Genomic DNA, 20,336 nt, shown 5'->3' on the forward strand with positions numbered 1-20,336 from the left:
ATTGTAATATATTACATTACATTATAATACATTAATATGTTATTTTAAATAATTTAATATTATGTTATATTATGAGAAATTAATTTATACTAATAATTATAATATTTTATACTTTTATTATTGTATTATACTATAAATATAATATATATTACATTATATCATAATACATTAATATGTTATGTTAAATAATTTAATATTATGTTATATTACCAAATATTAATTTACTCTAATAATTATATTACTATTATGCTATATCAACATAATATTATTTTATATTACAATAATATTATACTATATCGTATATTTATGTATTAATTTATGTTATGTTTTATTATGTTCTGTTGTATAATACTATGCAATGTCCTTTATGGTAATTTTGTCATACAAAAGTACTTTCTCAGTTTGTTTACCAAACACAAAACAAAGTACCACAGCACTTTACGAATGTAGTTACCAAACAGCAAACAGCTTTTTATAACAGCTCTACTTCAGATAGCTCTACTTCCAACAGCTCTACTTCTAATAGCTCTACTGTGAACAGCTCCCCCAAACAGGGCCTTAAATCAAATATGAGATGGACCAAGTAGGCAATCAGACAGATCATTAACAAAATAGCATCTGATGGTTTGAAGATAACTTGCAAAAAAATTCATTCCATGCAACCAACTGCAACGATACAACTGAAACCAAACAAAAGGATTACATCAAAAACAGGAGGATAAAAAAAATCATCGGCCTGAAGTCGTTGTTCCCTGCACAATAATATATTCATCATATCCATGTAATAGAGAAACCCCCTGAAGTCAGCTTCAGGCCTGCAGTTCAAAAACATACAACTCTCATAAAATTTTGCAACAAATAATCATGATCCACATAAAAATACTCCATCAACAAACATACTTGATACTTGATACTTTAGGTATGAACTAGATCTGATGAGGGTATCGTCATTCAGTTCTCCCAAATTGCCCACTCCAGGAGTCCAGGGTGTCGTCATCTACATTCAACGTTACAGAACTCGAGCAATTTGCAACTGTTAACACACAAATCAATCATAAATATTTAAATTATAAGTATAATAAGCAAATAAAAAATATTAGATAAATTTAAAAGATTTATATACCTTCATCATATTGTTCACGAAGCCAATCTTGGGTACACACTAAGGCTTCTACGGTAGAAAGGCTCAAAGAGCTTCGATACTGATCCACAACTCTACCACCAGTGCTGAATGCTAACTCAGATGAAACAGTGGAGACTGGAATAGCTAGAACATCTTGAGCCATTCTTGATAGTATAGGATAGACTGCTGCATTGCTCTTCCACCAAGCCAAGATGTCAAACTCCTTATTCTCCAAATCAAGAAGCACATCATCATCCAAATAACTATCCAACTCGGATCTCTTAGGGCGTTTTGAAGAACTCTGACTTCTAAATTGAGCAAAATCCATACCAATTTTTTTTGTGTGGAAGAAACTGAACTTATATCACCTTGTCCACCAAAATTAGATGTTCGCTCACTTGAACTCATAGAGGGATGCATTCTTGTTGCATCTACATACTCATTATACAATTTAAAAAGACAAGCACGAATATCATCAATCTTTTTCTCGCACTCCTCCAACTCAAATGCCTTTTGATAACAAAACTCTACAAATATCAACTTTGATCTGGGATCCAAAATAAAAGCAATTACCAACAAATTATTGCACTGAGACCAATATTTGTTAAACTTCTTTAGCATCTCATTTGTTAATTGCTTCACTGTTTCATCAGTATCGATACTTTCATCCATCAACAAAGCCCTAATTTCCCAAACTTCTTTTAGGTATAAATTGGATGTGGGATACTTACAACCAGAAAATACTTTAGTGACATCAAGAAAGGCTTCTAAAAATTTAAGAATTATAGAAGCCTTTTTCCATTCATCATTGGTGGGGCATACACATGAATGCTCAGTTGCATATCTAATAAGAGCATCTTTATAACCAAGTGCATCATGCAACATTTCATAAGTAGAATTCCATCTTGTAGGAACATCCAAAGTGAGTCCTTTTCTAGCAGGAAGTTTCATATGCTGTAGAATTTCATTAAATGCTTGCATTCGAGATGGGGATGTAGAGACATATCTAACAATTTCTCTTATACATTCAATAGCTTCATGAATGATTTTCATTCCATCCTGAACCATAATATTTAATATATGTGCACAACATCTAATATGACTGTACTCCCCACTAAACAACATTGAATAACAAAAGTGATCTTGGAGCCTTCTCATTACAGCATCATTTGTGCTGCAATTATCCAAAGTAATAGCACATATTTTACAATCTAATTCCCATTCAACAAGACATTTTTTTACAGCATCTTCAATTGCAAAGCTGGTGTGAGGGTATGGAAGTTTCTTGAAACTAATAATCTTCTTATGCAGAGTAAAATCAGAATCAATATAATGTGCTGTGAAAGAAATGTAACCAATTTTCTGATTTGATGTCCAAATATCAGTAGTGAAACTAACCCGAGAACTTAGGTTCTTGAATACATCATGCAATTTTTTCCTCTCTTCTTGATACAAAGCCATACAATCATGTTTTACAGTCTTACGACCCATAATTTTGAATAATGGCTGAAGAGATCTTATAAAATCCAGAAAAACAGTGTGCTCAACAATACGAAATGGAAGCTCAGCATATATAATAAATTTTGCAAGGATTTTTCTACTCTCTTCTTGATTGAATTTGAAACACTTTATCGGATCTTTTGAACTTGATAGTAAGAGCAACTGATTAGTCAGATTCTTTTAATACTTCTTGCAAACATTTTCAAGATGGCGTTTTAGATGACTTGTTCCTCCTTTAGTGCTCCCACTTAAAACTTTTTTACAATATTTGCACTTAGCTATTGACCCTTCAGAATTTTTTTCCTCGATAAAGTGATTCCATACCCAAGATCTTTTTCTAAAAGAATTGTCACAAACATTTTCAGCAGTATCTTCATTTCTATCATCCTCATTCCTTAAATCTTCAACAGTCTCATTTTCACCCACTTTAGAATGAGACATTAGTAAAAATAATCTGCCCAAATAACAAAATAAATATGACAAATTTAACCTATAGCATCAGATATGTACGAAAATTTAAAACTCTTGTTATTGACAAAGTTGGAGATATATTAGATTCAGCAAGCCTTGGTGCCATGTGCTTTGACCCGTAAAGGCCATTTCAAGAATTCAAAACTGATATTACCCCTTCGACCATCAAAACTATTGTGGGACATAATGAATTTCATGTTGGTAGACTGTGAAGTGAAAAAAAAAATCCTTTTATATACAGCATTTATCAAATGCACAATATTACATATATTTAGAAAAAAACAACCTCAAGCAATTTTGTCAACCGATGCCACTTCTAGCTATTCACTACTAGTCTACTACATTTTTGTCATCCCACCCAATACCCAGACGCCATTCCATCCCAGAAGTATGCAGTGCAGGACTCGGTTCTGAAATTAATAGCTCACTCGTAGTCCATGGGTCTGTCATAACTGGAAGACCCCAAGGTTGAAACTTTGCTTCGAAGCAAGTCTTACCTTGCAAAGCATCATTTCTATTAGAGTTAAATCGTTATGCCTTACTCTATGGTACCAAATAAGCCAATGAATTCAGCTGGGGTTTTATTTGATGAAATAGCTGTTTTTTTGCACAGTATGAACTTACTTGAGAAGAATATATAGACAACTGAGCTATTAGCTCACCAAAATCAACACTGGAAAACATCAAAATCAGAGGGACCCTAACCTGAGAGCCGACGACGACGAGCGGAGAAACCCTAGCACTCGACGAGCCGCCGACGAGCCTCCCCCGCTCTCGTCTCGCCTCTGCATTCGACGAGCCGCCACCGACGAGCCGACGATGCCTCCACCGGACCCTAGACGACGACGACGACGGTCGACGAGCTCTGGCCCTCTGCAAATCGCGATTCGGCAAGACGGCAACCCGCAACCCTGATAAAATCCCCAAATGGCCAACCCTGATAATTCGACGGCCTCCCCCGCTCGGGTTACCCAAATGCAATTCGGGCCGTGAGCCCGTGATTTTGGGCTTGGTTCGGGCTGGCATTGGGCTCGGGCTTGGTCCGGGCCCGGGCCGGGCCAATGGGAAACCCGAGCCCAGCCCGAAATAAAATTGAGCTTAAGTTTACAGCCCGAACCTGGTCCAACATTTATTGGGTCTAGCCCATAGCCCGGCCCGCAGGCGGCCCGACCCGATGGGCTTCGGGTCGGCCCGAGCCCACTTCCAGCCCTACTCCTGAGTCGCTTTAAAAGCAAGCCCCACGTCTACCTCCCGAGGCGAGAGAGCGAGCGGGAGAGCGGGAATGGAGTCCTATTACGCTCCTCTTCTCGAGAAAACCCGTGTCCCGCAGCCCTCCTTCCAGCGCCTGGCGGTTGTCTCCATCTTCCAGAAGCTTCGCGCGGCCCCTACTCCCCTCGGCCTGGACTCCGGGCCTGGCCACCATGCCCTCTCCCACTGCCTCCACTCCCCTTCCGCCGCCGTCGCCGACCAGGCCGTCCGGGAGCTTTGCCTCCTCGTCCGCGACGGCCACCTCACTGCCTCCGCCGGCCTCGTCGAGCTCCAGTCCGGCCTCGAAGGCTGCGATCCACGGTTCGCCACCGTCTTCATCAAGGGGATCGGCTTCTTGGTCCGCTTCGCGTTCAAGAGCGATCCCTCGTGGGGCCGCCGCTTCGATCCCGTCGAGCTCCATCCCTTCGTCAAGGTTCTCTCTCTCCTCATTTCTTGATGGTCTAATAATTGTTCTTGATTGTCTGTTTTCTTGATACCCTTGTCTTCTTGGCTTTCCGGATTTTAAGCTTCCGATTCTTGGCTGCAAATTCAAGAATCTCGGGCGCATGATCCCAATCTTCTGCTTTTCCATTTTTCTTAGAACTTTTTCAAGGTTCTTGGCATCATTTGATCCGTCGGTGATCTTTGGATGGTTGGAATCTGATATTGCATCTACGATCATCTATTCCATGTGCTGTTTTTGTATTTGATATTCCCTTTTTTTTGGCACATGGTCTCACTCTGAGCTGCAGCTACTTATGCATTGATTTTTACCGTTCAGTGGATTGATTATCTTCTAGGCAGCATATGATCTAAATTCTGTTGAAGTATTCCATATTCTGGATGTTGCCAATTTTATTTTGTTGTTTTGTCTTGTCTGGCAGGTTCTTTCATGTCAGGCAGAGGTGCAGGCAGAGCTCATACAGCAAGTTATGTTGTTCATCGCACAGAATAAGTCCGTTGGGATGGAGGACGTCTCGAGGTTCTTGAGGCCATTTCTCACATACTCTGTTCTACGAAAACAATCCTCATCTTTTGCGAGGGATTTGATATCGTCGATCGCATCATTGTCTTGCTCGTTTCTGTCTGAAGCTGCTTGCATTATGAAGCTTCTCACAGGATGCCTAAAATACTTCCCCTGCAGTAATGAAGAGGTACGGTTTTCATTCTTGTATTCATATTCTAATTGTGCTAGTGCATGATCATGTAGGAGACTCCTACATTTGACATCATGGTTTTAATAAAATCTTTTACTGGCAAGTTCATATGTCAATTATTGGTTATGGTTTAAAACAAGTTGACCTGCAGGCAGAAGATTATCTGCAAGGATATTGGTGTGTAAAGAATTGAGATTGTTATCTTCAAGTTTATGTTGTGTTTTGAGAGGGCTTCCTTTAGATACTTTATGGAACTATTAGTATGGTGCCACCACACTAGCTTTTTTCTGTTTTCTGTTGTATACTCCCGAAAAATTTACACTGACAAATTGAAAAATAACTTCACTGAGGCTCTTATTATGCCTTCCTATGTTCAAAAAACTTGTGCAGGATTTTAAGTACCTCATTGCTTGTGCTGAGTATTTGGTGGATGCATTCATGGTGCTCTTGAAGAAAATAATTTCTACTAAAATGGTATTTTCTGTGCACCCTGTAGTTAGTCAGGTCTTTGTTTCTAACAAGCACCTAATTACTTTCTCATTATGGACATGTATATTTTCTGGCGTTGTAGCATATCTTTCTGTCCAAATCCTAAGAAGCACTCATCAAAGTTTTGTGTAATGTCACCATGTTGGCTTTTATTTGGCTCATACGGGATAAATGTTTAAGTTCTTGTTATAGTCGTATCCCTATAATCTTCTGAAAGAATCTAGTGGTTTTGAAGGAAGACATTGATATATATGAAAGTTAATAATTTCTTTTGAGATTTACCGTCTGTTTGGATTGTGACATTTGGAGAAAAGAGAAGAGAAAGGGATGAGAGAGTATGTAGAGAAAAGAGGAGAGGATCGATCTCTGCCTTTTGGATAATAAAGCGAGTAGAGATGAGAGGAGAAATGGAGAAGAGGTTTGTCTCTGAGTTATCCTTTTTAATATCTCTATAAGTGGAGAGATTCCGAGAAAAGAGAAACTCCCCTTTTCTTTCTCTTCTCTTCTCTTGCATTTGAGGTTCACTTTTCTTCCTTTTCTTTACTTCTTTTGTTTTGCTTGTCTTCTTTCCTCTCCCCCACTTTGTGTCATACAAGGTGTTAGTTTACAAGGTTCCTTGAATATCCTTGTCTATAAGAATCCAAGATGTGGTGGAACTTTTACAAGTGTCAATGCACAACTATAACTGATGCGGGGCTAAGTAGAAATATGCAAGTGCTATAACCTAACAAAGTAATTTGAGTTGAAGTCTAGAAAGGGTAAAACATAACCATTAGTCCTTATTTCTTTTTTCTTTTTTTATGAATTTCGTTTGCAATATTTTTCAAAGTAAGTTGGTCTTTAGTTTTAATTTAGAGCCATTTTTTCTGATTGTGCATTTCAAGAGGTGGTGAAACAATTTGTCATATGCACCAAAAATTTGTAAGTTTCACTCTTGAAAGGCACAACGTTTAGAGATTTGTCAATAGCATTCCTCAAAACATTTGTTATTCTCGTGGAAATCTCTAAAACTGAAGTTCTATTTGTTCTGGTAAACAAAGTGTACTTTGCAATGTCTCTAGGCAGACAATAATAAAACCTTAATGTGATATGTAGTTTTTAAATATATTTCGGCATGAGAGTGCTAAGCATGTAAAAAGTGAGCCATCATTTTATAATAAAAAAAGGTCTCCTAGCTAAGAAGCTTATCCTTCATTCATGATTTATGAGATGACATGTTTGATGTTGTCTTGTGATTAGATGTTGACCAATTCAGACACTTGTTTCTTTATTTCCTCTACTTTTTTGAGAAAAAAGTTGGTGACAGATTCTCGATTGCCTGTATTTTCATCTCCTCTTCACCCTTTTTATAGATGAGATTTTTTTTTTTTTTTTTTAAACATTCAAAAGTAAAGAAAGTCTGCCTAGGCGTAGAAATTGACTAGTTGCTGGAAGGTAGTTTATTTTAAAAGTATATATTCTAGACTATGTAATCTTGAACAGTCATGATGCATGCTAATGAAACATGAACATCTATTAAATGAGAACTGTTGTTAGAACATTGAAGATATCTTTGATGATAACTAACCATAACCATTACAACAAGCCTTATCTCATATTCTTTGTATTTCTGGAAAACAAGAGAGCTAAATCTTCATAAACATAAGCTAAGCCTTTTAGAGCCTTCTCACAATTTCTATGTAGAAGGATCTTTCATTCTTATTTTTCAGGTGTTTTAACAAATTACAAATTTTACTATATTTGTATAGGCCTTGGACTTTGTTGCATGCTTATATGCATCTTAGTTACCTATTTGCTACATCGCACTTATAGGCATGATATATGATGCCTTTACAAGAACTGACAATTATATCCTTCTTATGTGGATTATACCATATCCGAAACATCCTAATCCTTTCAATGGGAGAGTTAGTCTTGGATTTTTGTAAGTTAGTTCTGGATCAATTTGATGCAGAATCCTAGGGTTAGAAAATTGTAGAGTTGGGTCTTAGAAGGGACCTCAATCAATATAACATTTTAAAGTTGGTGATATGAGGGATTTTCATCAAACATTGATTCATAATTGCTAATTACTTGGATGTCCGTTGTACACATTACAAACGGGCGGCTAAGGAATGCTAGCCACATTTATGTAGGGGTCTATATGGGGTATTTATATAGTCAATGAAGGAGAATAGATTGTGATAATAGAGACATGTAAACTTTCAAGTAGGACTATAGTACACATTTCATTCATTTTTAAGACTTCATTAGGACACATGGTAAAAAGTTGATCCTTTTACTTGAAGGAATAGGAAGTGAGTATGCTACTAGACAAATGATTTATTTTTTGTGGCCATAACAATAGTGGGTACAAAAAGCTCCAAGAAATATGATAAAGCCCTCTAAACAAAATGCTACTCCCGATCAGTTCTTATTTGATAACTCCAACTAAGCAAGAAGGCTCACAGGACAGTGCAATAATTCTTTGTAAGCTGGATAACAATGAATTCAAAACTAAGGAACATAGAGATTAGGAAAACTAAACAATCTAAAGAATCATATTATGAAAGTAATGGTGCATTGCAAGAGAAGTTGAATGGAAAGCCATCAGATTTGATGATTGTAATGAAAAATTTAAGGGGTGGAAAAAACATGCATTGTGTCTAAATACCATTCCACCATAAAAAGAAGATAATAGGCTTCCTTTTTTCATTCTTTCTCTCCTTTCTTTTTTTCCTTTCTATCTCCAAATTATACATTTCATAAGGGTTGTTAACAACAAATCTAGGTCAAGCTAAATAATCCTTTGTCATCTCAGCACACCTTTGATCTAGTTGCAATTTAACTTTGACATGTTCTTGCACCCTTTATTGAATCCTCATAGAGGGAAGTTGTCTTAATGCACTTAGATTCAAAAAACTCTAACATCAATAATTTTCTTCCACGTCTCCATCATGATCACCTAATCTTTCCATCCTTCCTCTAGATAGTCCCTATTTATAACCTTTTTTTTATTGTATCGGCTGCCTTACAAAACTCGAGTAAATACATGCAGTCGCGTCAGTCACTAGAATGTCCCAAAGATGTCCCGACAAAGCATAAGAGGTTTTCCATAGCTCCATGCCAGTATACTCTACCGCATAGGAAGCCACCCAATTAGCCGCTTTGTTGGCCTCCCAGAAAATATGCCTCACAATACATGAAGTGATGCTCGATTTGAGTCTTCAAATATCCACTATCAGTGGATGATCAGATATTTGAACTTGCAACTCTATAGTGATCCAGGATATAACTATCCTAGAGTCTCCCTCTAAAATGATGTGGTCCGCCTATAAAATAGTGATGACATATACCAGACCTTCCCATATAGCCCTTATTTTGGCCAGTGGGACTTTTGTATCAAACAGGGACGAGCCACCTCCTGCCACAAATGTTGATCTGGAATCCTGAATGACAAACCCCGCTCCACCAACCTGACCCTGTTCTTCACACCACCATCGAAGTGGGTTACCAAGTGAAGTAAACAACATGGGATGCAGAACTTGCAAGTGTAGAACCCAGATTTTTCTAACACCCAAAAATCTCTCTAGTGATCTAGCCTACATGAAGTCTGGGGCGTGATGAAAGGCTCTCAATACATTAACAAGAGGGCATTCACTTACATTTTCAAATTCTTTTATTTCTAGCCAACTAATTGTAATATGCAGTACAACTCCAGTAAACAGACTTCTGATCATTAATGAATCTAAGACTGCCCCTCTTAATGATTTGGAAGAAAGCATCTAAATTCCAAGGATGGATAGTTAGGGTCAATTAACTGAAGAATTGTATCCAAATTTGTAAATCTATGGGGCACTCAAATAGTACATGGTCAACGGATTCTATGAAAGTAGAGGACATAAGAATATCTCGGTGGTGTAGAATCCTTCTATATGGTAATCTATCCCAAGCCAGCTTCTAGAGAAAAAGTGCCACTCTCGGATGAAGCCCTACCTTCCAGACCCATCTTGCATCCCTTTGGTGCCTTGGAGAGCCTTTGAGAGTGTCGTAAAGCTCACTGACTCTGTCCTCAATCCTCCCTCCCCCCCCCCCCCCCCCCCCCCAAAAAAAAGAAGGAATTGCTATGAAAGCTCACCTCCAAAGCATTGTTTGATAAGTCCTTTGTTCCTTGTTCTTATTCCAGTAGCCATCAAATCACATACCGTTTTGTTATCTAGGGCCTCATAGTCGATAGTGTATGGATAGCGCGCCAACGGAACTATAGAGATCCAAGGGTCGTTCACTACATTGATAGTCCGTCCATCCGCGACCATCCATCTGAATGTGAAGGCAAGCATGGGAGCAAAAGAACATACCGACTTCCAAATAAAAGAGCAGTTGCACTATTGGTTACCTATGCTGGTCAAATCATCTTCCCCATACTTGGCTCTCATCAACATACTCTAAAACTTTTGAGGCTCTAAAAGTAGTTTCACAGCATGATTGACATATTGCATCCCAAGCTAGGAGGTGAATTCTTTCGGACTGATCTGTTTGAGCTCTATAGGAAGTTTTGCACCATCTGTTCAACTCTGTTAATAACTCCTCTAGGTAAGAAAGTATTGCCCATAATATATGCTGGAAGAGTTGAAGTGGATTTTTCGAAGAGAGGATGGATTATGGGAGTGTGTGACTTGAACTATTAATTGGGGATCAAGTATTGAAAAAGTTGCTGGCCCAGGCAAGAGTTGCACGTGATCGGTCGTCAGATGCCACTGGTTTATCATTCAGACATATGCGCGATATGGACAAGTGCAACCAAGGCCAAGACCTGAAGGAGTACTACCATTCGCGATGAAAGAAGAAAAGATGCGAGCCGGAAGGACGACGAGAGATGATCGCTCGGAGGAGGCACTAATTAGACGGGAGAGCCTTGGAGAGGGCAATGATGAGCCAAGACTTGTCAGACCCCATAGCAGAAAAAAGGGCCTAGGGTGAAAGGGCACCCAGGCCAATACAACTCCGAATAAAGTAGGTCTTGCTTCATATTTGTTAATTCATTTCTGGTTCACAAGCCCCTTCTCCTATAATGTTAGGCGAGGTGCCTTCTGCTCTCTTCGATTTAGCAAGCAACTGAGTGGCTTTCGCTCGTGAGAAAGCACTCTTAGGAAGAGTAAAGAAACTTTAGCTACTATAAAGCCAGGAAAGTACCACTCAAAACTGATCTGATTATAACAATTTTGCCTGTCATCGATAACAAGTTCCATTGCCACCCCTCCAAGTGATCTTGGAACCCTTGAATCTGTGGGTTGCATTAACAAACTCGAGGTCATCTACTCATTATATGAGGCTGGGTAGTATTTATAACCTTTGAACCTTTTAGTTTTAGTTGACCTTCCCTAAGATCCTAACTCTCCAAATGCATTCCTATGAAAGAATTTTCCCTACTAAAGCAATCCTTGTGGAACTCTTAAATGAATCATGAAAGTTCTTTTCCAATTAAGCTCCAATGTTATCAAGTTAATTCATTTGAAACTGCTGAAAACTCCCTTTTTTTTGGTAGAAGGTATGGGATTTTCTTGTGCATAACCATTGCCTTAAGGTTTTGAGAGTATAAGCTTAGGTCAACACAAGGTCAACACATGGATCTGCAGCTTTTTTTTTCCTTTTCCTTTCTTGCTATTCTGAGTAACTGCTTTCTTTCCTGGCTGCCCCTACCTATCTATTTCTGCTGGGTGGTTCAACTAGGTCCACCACCCTGAAGAACTTCTGCTATCTACTCACTCTTGCCACTGAGAGGGGATGAGTGAATACCTGGAAGAGAAAGTTCTCTTATTCCGGGATCAGGGCATCAATTGCTTAATTTAGAAGTGCATACCCGATGGCAAGACCGTTTGGCTCTATTGGAAGGAAAGGAATGCCCTCAGGGAAGAAAGAGGAAAGTAGCATAGCAGAGAAAAGAATCTCTGTTCTCAGTCTAAGTAAGCCCGTCCTAGCAATAGTGGCTGAAGCTGGTCTCGATCAATAGAGCAGAGCGAGATAGTTGTGTTCGACCAGACCGTCGATCTTCACCCTCGGAAGAGGGAAGCAAGCGCACGGAAGGGTCATCAGTCCAGCAGTGTCTGTTCAACCAGAGCTCTCAGCTAGAATAGTCCATAATGCGGGAAGGCGATCAAAGGCCGTTCGGAGTGCTTTAGCGGCTTCAGGTTGATGAAACCTCGCATTTTCTGATTTGGGATGTGTAGTAGCTGTTGTCACAGTAGGGATCCTAAGGCGGGAATTGTCCTAAAGTAGCCATAGCGTTGATTGCTCTCCTTGTTCTATTGTATGGGCGAATTATCTTAATGAAAGCCTTCTATTGTATGGGCGAATTATCTTAATGAAAGCCTTCTTTTTGGCTCTCGTGTGAGGGTTGTCATAACTTGTGTCTATCTGCTGTTAAATTACTTTATAGAGTCCTAAGGGTAGTATCAAAGATAAGGGATTCAAAAAATAGGTTTTTATACACCCCAACCCCATCCCTTGGAAAGAAAAAGGTAGCACCGAAGAAAGGAAAGAGCGAGATGGTGGTTTTTGTTGTTCCCGCGAAGCGAAGATCATTCGCCAAGCGAATGAAGTGGATCAACCTCTTTTTGGCTTGGGCCAAACACTTTTTCTCGCTGGTCGAGCTTTCTACAAAAAAAGCGATGCGAGAGCGTATTCTCTGGATAGGGTGTCTAGTAATCTCTCCTCAGTATCTCCTTGTTATATCTCTAGGTAGATGTCTTGGAATAGTCTTGCGATCACTATCAGCTCCCTTTGACATTAGTGGTTGCTCCTGCTATTGGGTGTTGGCTGGTTGTGAGTGTGGTACGGGCCACTTATTGGCCTGAAAGGCCTTATCGACCTAGCTCCCCACCGGTTTGGGTCATTACATCCTAAATTGGGCAGTTCAGATCGATTTGGCAGACCTTGGGTTAGAATAAAGAATGTTCAATTTTATGGAATCTGTTACCGTATTGTGTTTAGAATTTAAGTTTTCATAAGTACTTTATGGTATTCATATATTCATTGGTAGCAGCACGCAGGTCATGTATGGAACGATGTAAAATTTATATTATTCTTTGGTCTACATATATATATTACATTTCAAAAATAAATTATAATGGAGAGAAAGAGAGAGAGCTTATCTTAGTGTCTGTTATTGGCCTATTATTAAGAGGCTTACATACTTTGTTCCAGGACTTAATCTTTTATGGTTGTAGTAAGACATTTTGGAATTTATAGTAACATGATAAACATGTTATATTTGACCTTTTGAAATTCTAACCACGTTTATAAGGAAGCTACAGAGTTGAAGTTCTATAAAACAGGAAAGCATGCACTATTATCATATGTTAGCTGATCTTATAATATGACGTTTTTGCACAAGAAGTTGGTAATTTGTGTACAATTTTTTTTGTGCTATTTTCTGTCTGTAAAATATTGACATGCTCTCAGAATAAGATATCATTTTTTGGATTAGGAGTTTTTGTTTATGTTGACCTTATCATTCCTGTAGGTAGCAACGGATGCCCAAGCATGCACTGTTGAACTATTGGAGACTCTCCTTTCACTATGTACCGGTCAGCATAAACTTCAGGGAAAAACTGAGATTATTCTCGAGTTGTCAAAGCGTTTGTTGGTGTCACAGAAAGAGATTGGCTTACACTATTTGCCCGAGTTTGTGATGGGTACTGTCTCAATTTCTATTATCCTTACGCAGGTGGAGTTTGAACATGAACAACTCTCTATTTTGAAGCTTCTAAATTTCTTAATCGAGTGGAAAACTGAAAATGGTGCGTCTTTCCCATCTTTGCTGACAGAATTGTGTTGTATTTGTTTAACATAGTGAATTGGAAACTTTAGAATGTGCTTTTCAGTCTATGGCAAAGTGTGGAAGAATAAATGCCTGGACTAATTATTTTATTTTTCCCGCTTTGAGGAAGTTTTTTCCATGTTGATCATGTATGAAACCCAGAACCATCGTTTGGTTATTTTTGAAGTTCTAACTTGGTTCTCCTGTATTCTTAGAAATGCTGACTGTTTGGATTCCAAATTCTGTGTATGTGTGATATGTGGATGTGGCTTGTAAGGAGTGAGGTGAGTGGAGACAGGAAGAATGTAAAGTTGCCGGATCTCAGGAGTCTGCTGATCCTACATTTCCAGTAATTTAGGGATGCTATACTCTTTTAAATGAGGTGTTTTTTGGTATCTGAGAACCATGGTTCACTGATCAGTGGACTTCATGAGTCATGAGCCGTGATCCTCCCTACTTCCTCTCTCCACTTCTATTCTTCTCAGCCTTTCCAACAATGAGAGGGATTTACACAGATAAGAGAGTTTGGAATGTGCAATGACTTGAATCATTGGATTGAAGTAGAATGCCTTCCACCTCTCTTTCTATGCATGCATAAATTTTCACCTATTTAGCTTTGCAACCTAACTAATCTGGAAAAGGGTCCCGAACATTTGATGGTGAAAAAAATAAACAGTTGAAGAATGGGGAAGTTATAATCATATTATGGCATTGCTTGATTATTGGCCAAATTTTCCCCGCTTGTTTGCAAATGATTATTGTCAGGGAGGAAAAGTTAAGAGACAAAAAAATTTTGGTTGGTGGGCTTGAAGCAGTACAGCAAAATAGTGTTGCAGATTGTAAAGGATATTGAATGTAGTACGAGGGAAAAATAGTAAACGAAGGCACATTTGTAGTTGATGACCGTGATACTGCCACTTTCTTGCACTAATATGATAAGTGGCGGGGCCGGAAATTTATGTGAGGGGGTTGGTAGGCGGAAATAACAACGATATATTTATTAATAGGAAAATATATTGCTTTTCAAAGCAAAAATACAATGCATATACAACATATAACACTAATGGCTGTTATATCTTAAGAATTAAGAAGGGAATTATAAGCATAACTGGAGGGAGAAAGTTTACAATAGTTTACTCTTACAATTTTCTCAAAAGAATAATTAATTATTAAAATAAATTTTTGTTAACTTTTACAGTAAGGGCGTAGGGACATTAGCAAATTAGAGTGTTAAACAAGGTCGGAGAAACCGATACCGGGCACCGTACCGGTTCTCCGGCGGGATGACTCGGTATAGGTTGTGCCGGGCTTGTATCGAGAGAGGGACTGTGAGAGAGAGGAAAAGAGAAAGAGATCGAACGGGAGAGGGAGGGCCGGAGGAGGGTGGCGGACGTCGGCGGAGGAGGCCTTTGGAGGCCGGCCTTGGCCATGGGAAGCGAGGCCGCGACCGCTGCTTTGAAAAATTTCGTGTTTTTTAAGTAAAGTCGGCAAATCTCTTGCTGATTTTACTTAAAAATCGCGAATTTTTTTAAGGCAGCGACCGGACCCTATTTTGTTCGAAACAGGGTCAGCGGCCACAGCCTTGTTTTCTGCAGCAGAGGCCGGCGTCTCGCCTTTTCTTTCTCCCTCCCTCCTGTTAGCTTTCTCTTTTCTTCTCCTTTTCCGGCTCCGGCAACGGATTCCGTTTTTGTTGCCGGAACCGTATCAGTGAGTCATTGGTACGATTTGGGATGGCCGGAATCGCCCGGTTCGGAACGGTTCCGCCGACCCTGGTGTTAAATAACACTGCATAAATATCTGAGGTTGGGTGTTATGTCTCAATTAAATATTTATACCTTGTATTTTCTGAAAATCTCTCCTTGAAACTTCAGAATCCACATGGCCCTTCTTGGACAATATTTTCCTCTTCTAGTATCATGGATATGCATTGATCATTGCACTAACCCAGCTGTCATCTAGGATTTTAAATATATAGAAATGATATAGAAGCACAAGGTACAATGAAAAACGTCCTTGTAAGAAATACCTGGTGTGAATACTTTTTATTGGCTGTTTTTAATTTCAGTTGTTTGGAATACTCTTCAAAAGTAAGAAAAGCAAAAACTTATATCTCTGAAATTATCTCAAGAGAAAGAGAAAATGTAGATAGTAAAGAAAAATAATGAAAGAGTGAAAATTCATATGTGTACCTAGGCTGTGGAGAAAGGCGTTTCTCTTCATCTTCCTTTTCCTCTTTCTATTTTAGGGAGCTCTTCTTTCTTTTCTTATTCACATTAGTTCCCTTTGTACGTCATCTCCTTCCTCTCTTTTCTTCCTCTTCTTTCTTCTGTTGAATTTCTATTAGATCTGAAGTTTTAATGAACAAAAAAACATGTTTGGAAAGATGCCTGGGAGTAAGGAAGTCGGAGAAATGAAGTTATGTTATTAGAAGGTCATAGGGAGTAATTTGTTTGTTGATTACAGCTGTTGTTGATGTGGAAGGTTAGGATTAGGATTAGTTTAAGAGATTTTTATTCTATTTTATACAATGTCCATGAAAATAAACCCACTACTATAGCTGGGTGATCTCATCTGGATTTTTAACCTCAATTGCATATGGTAAAGACCAAATTTTCAGGAAGACAGAAGATGGGGCAAATAATCATGATGAAGCTAATCAATATTTGAAACCAGAATTTTGGGGGTAGAATTGCACCTCCTGGACACTCCCTTCTGTGGATCCTTACCTTACTATGATGCTATGAAACAACAAACAAAGCACTGTCATAATTGAGTAGCTGCTTCGAGCTGCCTCTTGCTGGCATTACTGATGATGCAATCAGTGAGATTTCTGGAAAGATTCTCTTTTGGCTTTCTTTCTAAACTGCATGCCACAGTATGTTGCATTATCGCAGTGAAAATTTTCTGAACTACCAAATCTTCGTATCTTTAGAAATTGACATTTGGTGATTGGTAATGTTTAAAATATGATGCGAAGGGCCAAAAGTAAATTATAGCACAATAAAGGCATAAAAGTCAAGGAGTTAGCCTCTCTTGAAATTTGTGTTCAGGTTGCCCATCAAATTATCTCCTATGGATAACAGTCCTCAAAGAGTACACACAGGAAAACATGCAAGCAGACACGCATATATGGTAGAGATAATATAGGGTGGAAAGGGAGGATTCAGAATCCACCGCGAGGGTCGCAAAATGAAAATCTAGAATGGTCGATATGATTTACAAGGTCTAAAATGGATATTATGAACCAGGGCTTGCAATCTTGATACTGGACCTCATACTTGTACCATCTTGGCACAGTGTCAGCATGCTTGGGCCGGGTCGATTCGGCATAAATACTCGGTACACCCTCCATATCAAACCAATATGGTACAGTTTGCCTGATACACACTGGTATGGACTGGTATGGTATACCATGTTATGAACAAAAAAATCATATGCTTTGGAGATCTCCCAATATTAAAACATAATATTCTACCGTCAACATATTTTGAGATGACTTGATGCATAGCAAAGGGGTCTCTGTAACTTATTATTTTCTGTTTATTTATGTTCTAGAATCTAGACCTTGTTGATCATATCTAATGGTTGTTTCATTTTGCAACCACCATCTTCGGGGGTAAAAATACCACTCTTTCCATCCAATGCATATTGTAACTCTACCCATACAATTTGAAGTGTTTACGTGCTGGTAACTTTGAAAGTTTTTTATTGGTTGCACAAGCAATTTGATTGTAGGCATCCATGGCTAGACTAGATTACTCTGTTAAATTGCCTGCAAGGGCTTGTGTCAATCATACTGTTTTTGATTATACATTCTTGTTTACTTCTACCTTTCAAAATGTCACTTGATTTGCCTTGCTTTTGCATGACTTTCATGTTTAAATGTTTGATGCGTATTAATGATGGAATTCATGTGTAAGATTTGTTGATGCTGCAGAATTTAATATAAAAAGAACTGCATATTACATTAGCGAAGAGCTTCTGTGTGTCTTTCCTGTTATCAACCTTGTATCATCTCCTTCAAAATCTGTGAAAGCTGCAGCAACTTGTATACTTTCGAAAATGGACAGGCTTGTATTAGATTTACCAGTTACTCCGGGAAAAGCGCTGATTACTGATGCTATATTTCCATCTATAAGCACGCCAGAGTCTATTATTTTCAAGCTTCTGCATCATCTTTGGTTCAAGGTTATTTTTAATATCTTTCATCGTGATTTAATTCACCTATCTATTAAACTTTTGATTATTTACATATCGAGTTTTGATTTGGCACTTCTTTATGAGTTGTCTGATGAAAGGTGGTGGATATGGTTTGATAATAATGCATTTAAAATCAAAAGTTTATATTACATCAATTGTCACTCAATCTCAAAGCCGAGTTCTTTGCAGGTCAACTTGACCTCATTATAAACATAACTTGTTGATTTTGCTGATTATGCTATTGCATTAATTTGGTAGGTGTCTCTCGTTTACTGCTTGACCATCATCATCATTATTCTTTCTTTTTATTTAAATTTTTATAGATTGTATGTAATTAGTTGGTTCTTAATATTCTCATGTCCTTTGTGCATGCAGAGAAACTTTTTTTCCATGTTTTGTTATTAGTTGGATATTGGATATATATGATTGTTGTTGTCACTTACTATAAATAAATCTAATTTCCCTTCAAGCATTCTTGCTAAGTCTCTTTTTAACTGTTATTACATCCGAGGACTTGTACACTCAGTAGTCAGTAGTACTGATCGGGTAGCTTATATTGTAGAATTCATTAAGTTGCCCATGTATCATATTCCATCATTTGATTTTTTGTCTTAATACATGCCAGTCCTCGGTTGGTTACCAATACTCTTCCTTTTGTAAGTATCCATATAAATGGCAACTGGTTTAAGGTGATGAGTTGCCACTTCATTTATATTTTGTGTTCCAACCCTGTAAATATAAGGAAGCAAAAAATTAGTCATTTAGTAGCAATATGAATTTTAGAGCCATTTTATCTTTGTATTTATGTATGATGATCTTTTATCTAATAAAATTTCTCTTGTGGTATGATCTTATTTAAAACATTCTTTTAGAAGTATCTTGTAAACTATTCTTTGATTCTGTCTCTCTCTCTCTCTCTCTCTTCAGATACATATATACATATGCATACATGTGTATATATATGTATATACATACATACACATATACATTTATTGTGTATGTATGTACGTATGGTGGATGGATGTTTGCATGCAACCATGTGCTTGGGTACTGATTCTCAACTTCTGCTACGAAATTAGATGTATTGTAGCTTTCCTTTATAGAACGTTGTTGTTTTATAACCTTAATAATTATCCTCACTTTCAGCTCATCATGTATGTTGGAGACATTTTTTACCTGATCATTAGTCTATATAATTATATAATTCTAATCCTAAAGGAGTCTTAATATGTTTCCACACGTTTAGGCTTGTTGTGATCAAGAATCCATTTCTTTTAGCTATTAACCCAATTATTATTTTTTAAGAATGGCAGGATGAGTATTTTATATTGAGATAAATTATGCAAAGAAAAAAGGCCGAGGGGGCGTCGGTACCGGTATTGTATCGGTACAATACCGAACTGAAATGGTACTGTACCGGCGAAAAAAACCGTGCGGACGCGCGCGCGTCCGCATTAAATATCCCACGCTGGGTAGCGTGTGGGCACGCTGCCCTGCGCGGGCAAGCTGTCTCGTGTGCGGGCGCGGTTCCCAGTGAGGGAAACCGCGGGGCGTGGGGCCCTGTGCCCGTGTGGATGCTCTTCCCCGCGCGCGGGGCGCTCACGCTTGGGCCGGTGGAACCGGTCTGGTTCGCACCGGTACCGGCTTGTACAGTGCGAATCGATCTGGTTCGCACCGGTACACATACGGAACCATTCGGTTCTGACCTGGAAGGGGTCGAAACCGAAATTATACGCCGTACTGGACCGGTGCCTGTTGGCACCGGTTCGATACGGGCTGAACGGACCGGTTCCGATCGGTTCAACATACCATGGTGGGGATATTTGTAAATTACGCCTGGGCTATAATGGTATTCTAGTAGCATATAAGATAGTGGCATAGCACTTCATCTTTTGCCAGTTTCACTTTTACACAACTGGAAGAGCTTACTTTGTACTGGATATCATGTTCTTTCATGTTGACATGTTGCCCCTTCGGTCCCACACTGTTGCTGCTTCTTGTCCTTGAGATGTGGTTTTCAAACAATTATCTGCCATGTGCTCTACATTGAAGCCATGGTTGGTGCTTTCTTCTACTTTATGTGGTTCATCTGCTCCTCCATCTCAGCATATTTTGTGCTCTTTTTGTAGCCAACCAAGTTAATCTAGGAACTTGGCAGCTTTCATGAAATCATCTCAACTGTGAACTGTTTGACTGTGGGCTTGCCTCCACCCTCCATTATCTGTACCAGCTTCCCAAAATCAACTTGAGTTTAAATAACTTGTGATGGACTGGTATAGGGGAGTTCTATACTTATTTTCTCGCAAGCCTCCACTATCTCTGATATCACTTTAGCTAACTCCTATAAGAA

General features: G+C 38.7%; 1 protein-coding gene across 2 annotated transcripts in view; it reads left to right on the forward strand.

Moving 5' to 3' along the window:
- The first annotated feature begins 4,338 nt into the window (after positions 1-4,338).
- LOC103703778 (protein RST1) overlaps positions 4,339-20,336 on the forward strand; it is a 52,754-nt gene continuing 36,756 nt past the window's right edge. The window contains exons 1-5 of one of the 2 annotated variants that reach the window (XM_039127019.1): positions 4,339-4,775; positions 5,227-5,496; positions 5,890-5,973; positions 13,490-13,766; positions 17,724-17,974. In XM_039127019.1, coding sequence (XP_038982947.1) covers positions 4,377-4,775; positions 5,227-5,496; positions 5,890-5,973; positions 13,490-13,766; positions 17,724-17,974 — 1,281 coding nt within the window. In that variant the 5' untranslated portion in view covers positions 4,339-4,376. The remainder of the gene's footprint in view (positions 4,776-5,226; positions 5,497-5,889; positions 5,974-13,489; positions 13,767-17,723; positions 17,975-20,336) is intronic. The other variant, XM_039127020.1, reaches the window with a different exon arrangement.

The sequence above is a fragment of the Phoenix dactylifera genome, chromosome 6, assembly GCF_009389715.1.
Source record: "Phoenix dactylifera cultivar Barhee BC4 chromosome 6, palm_55x_up_171113_PBpolish2nd_filt_p, whole genome shotgun sequence".
Classification (NCBI taxonomy): Eukaryota; Viridiplantae; Streptophyta; class Magnoliopsida; order Arecales; family Arecaceae; genus Phoenix; species Phoenix dactylifera.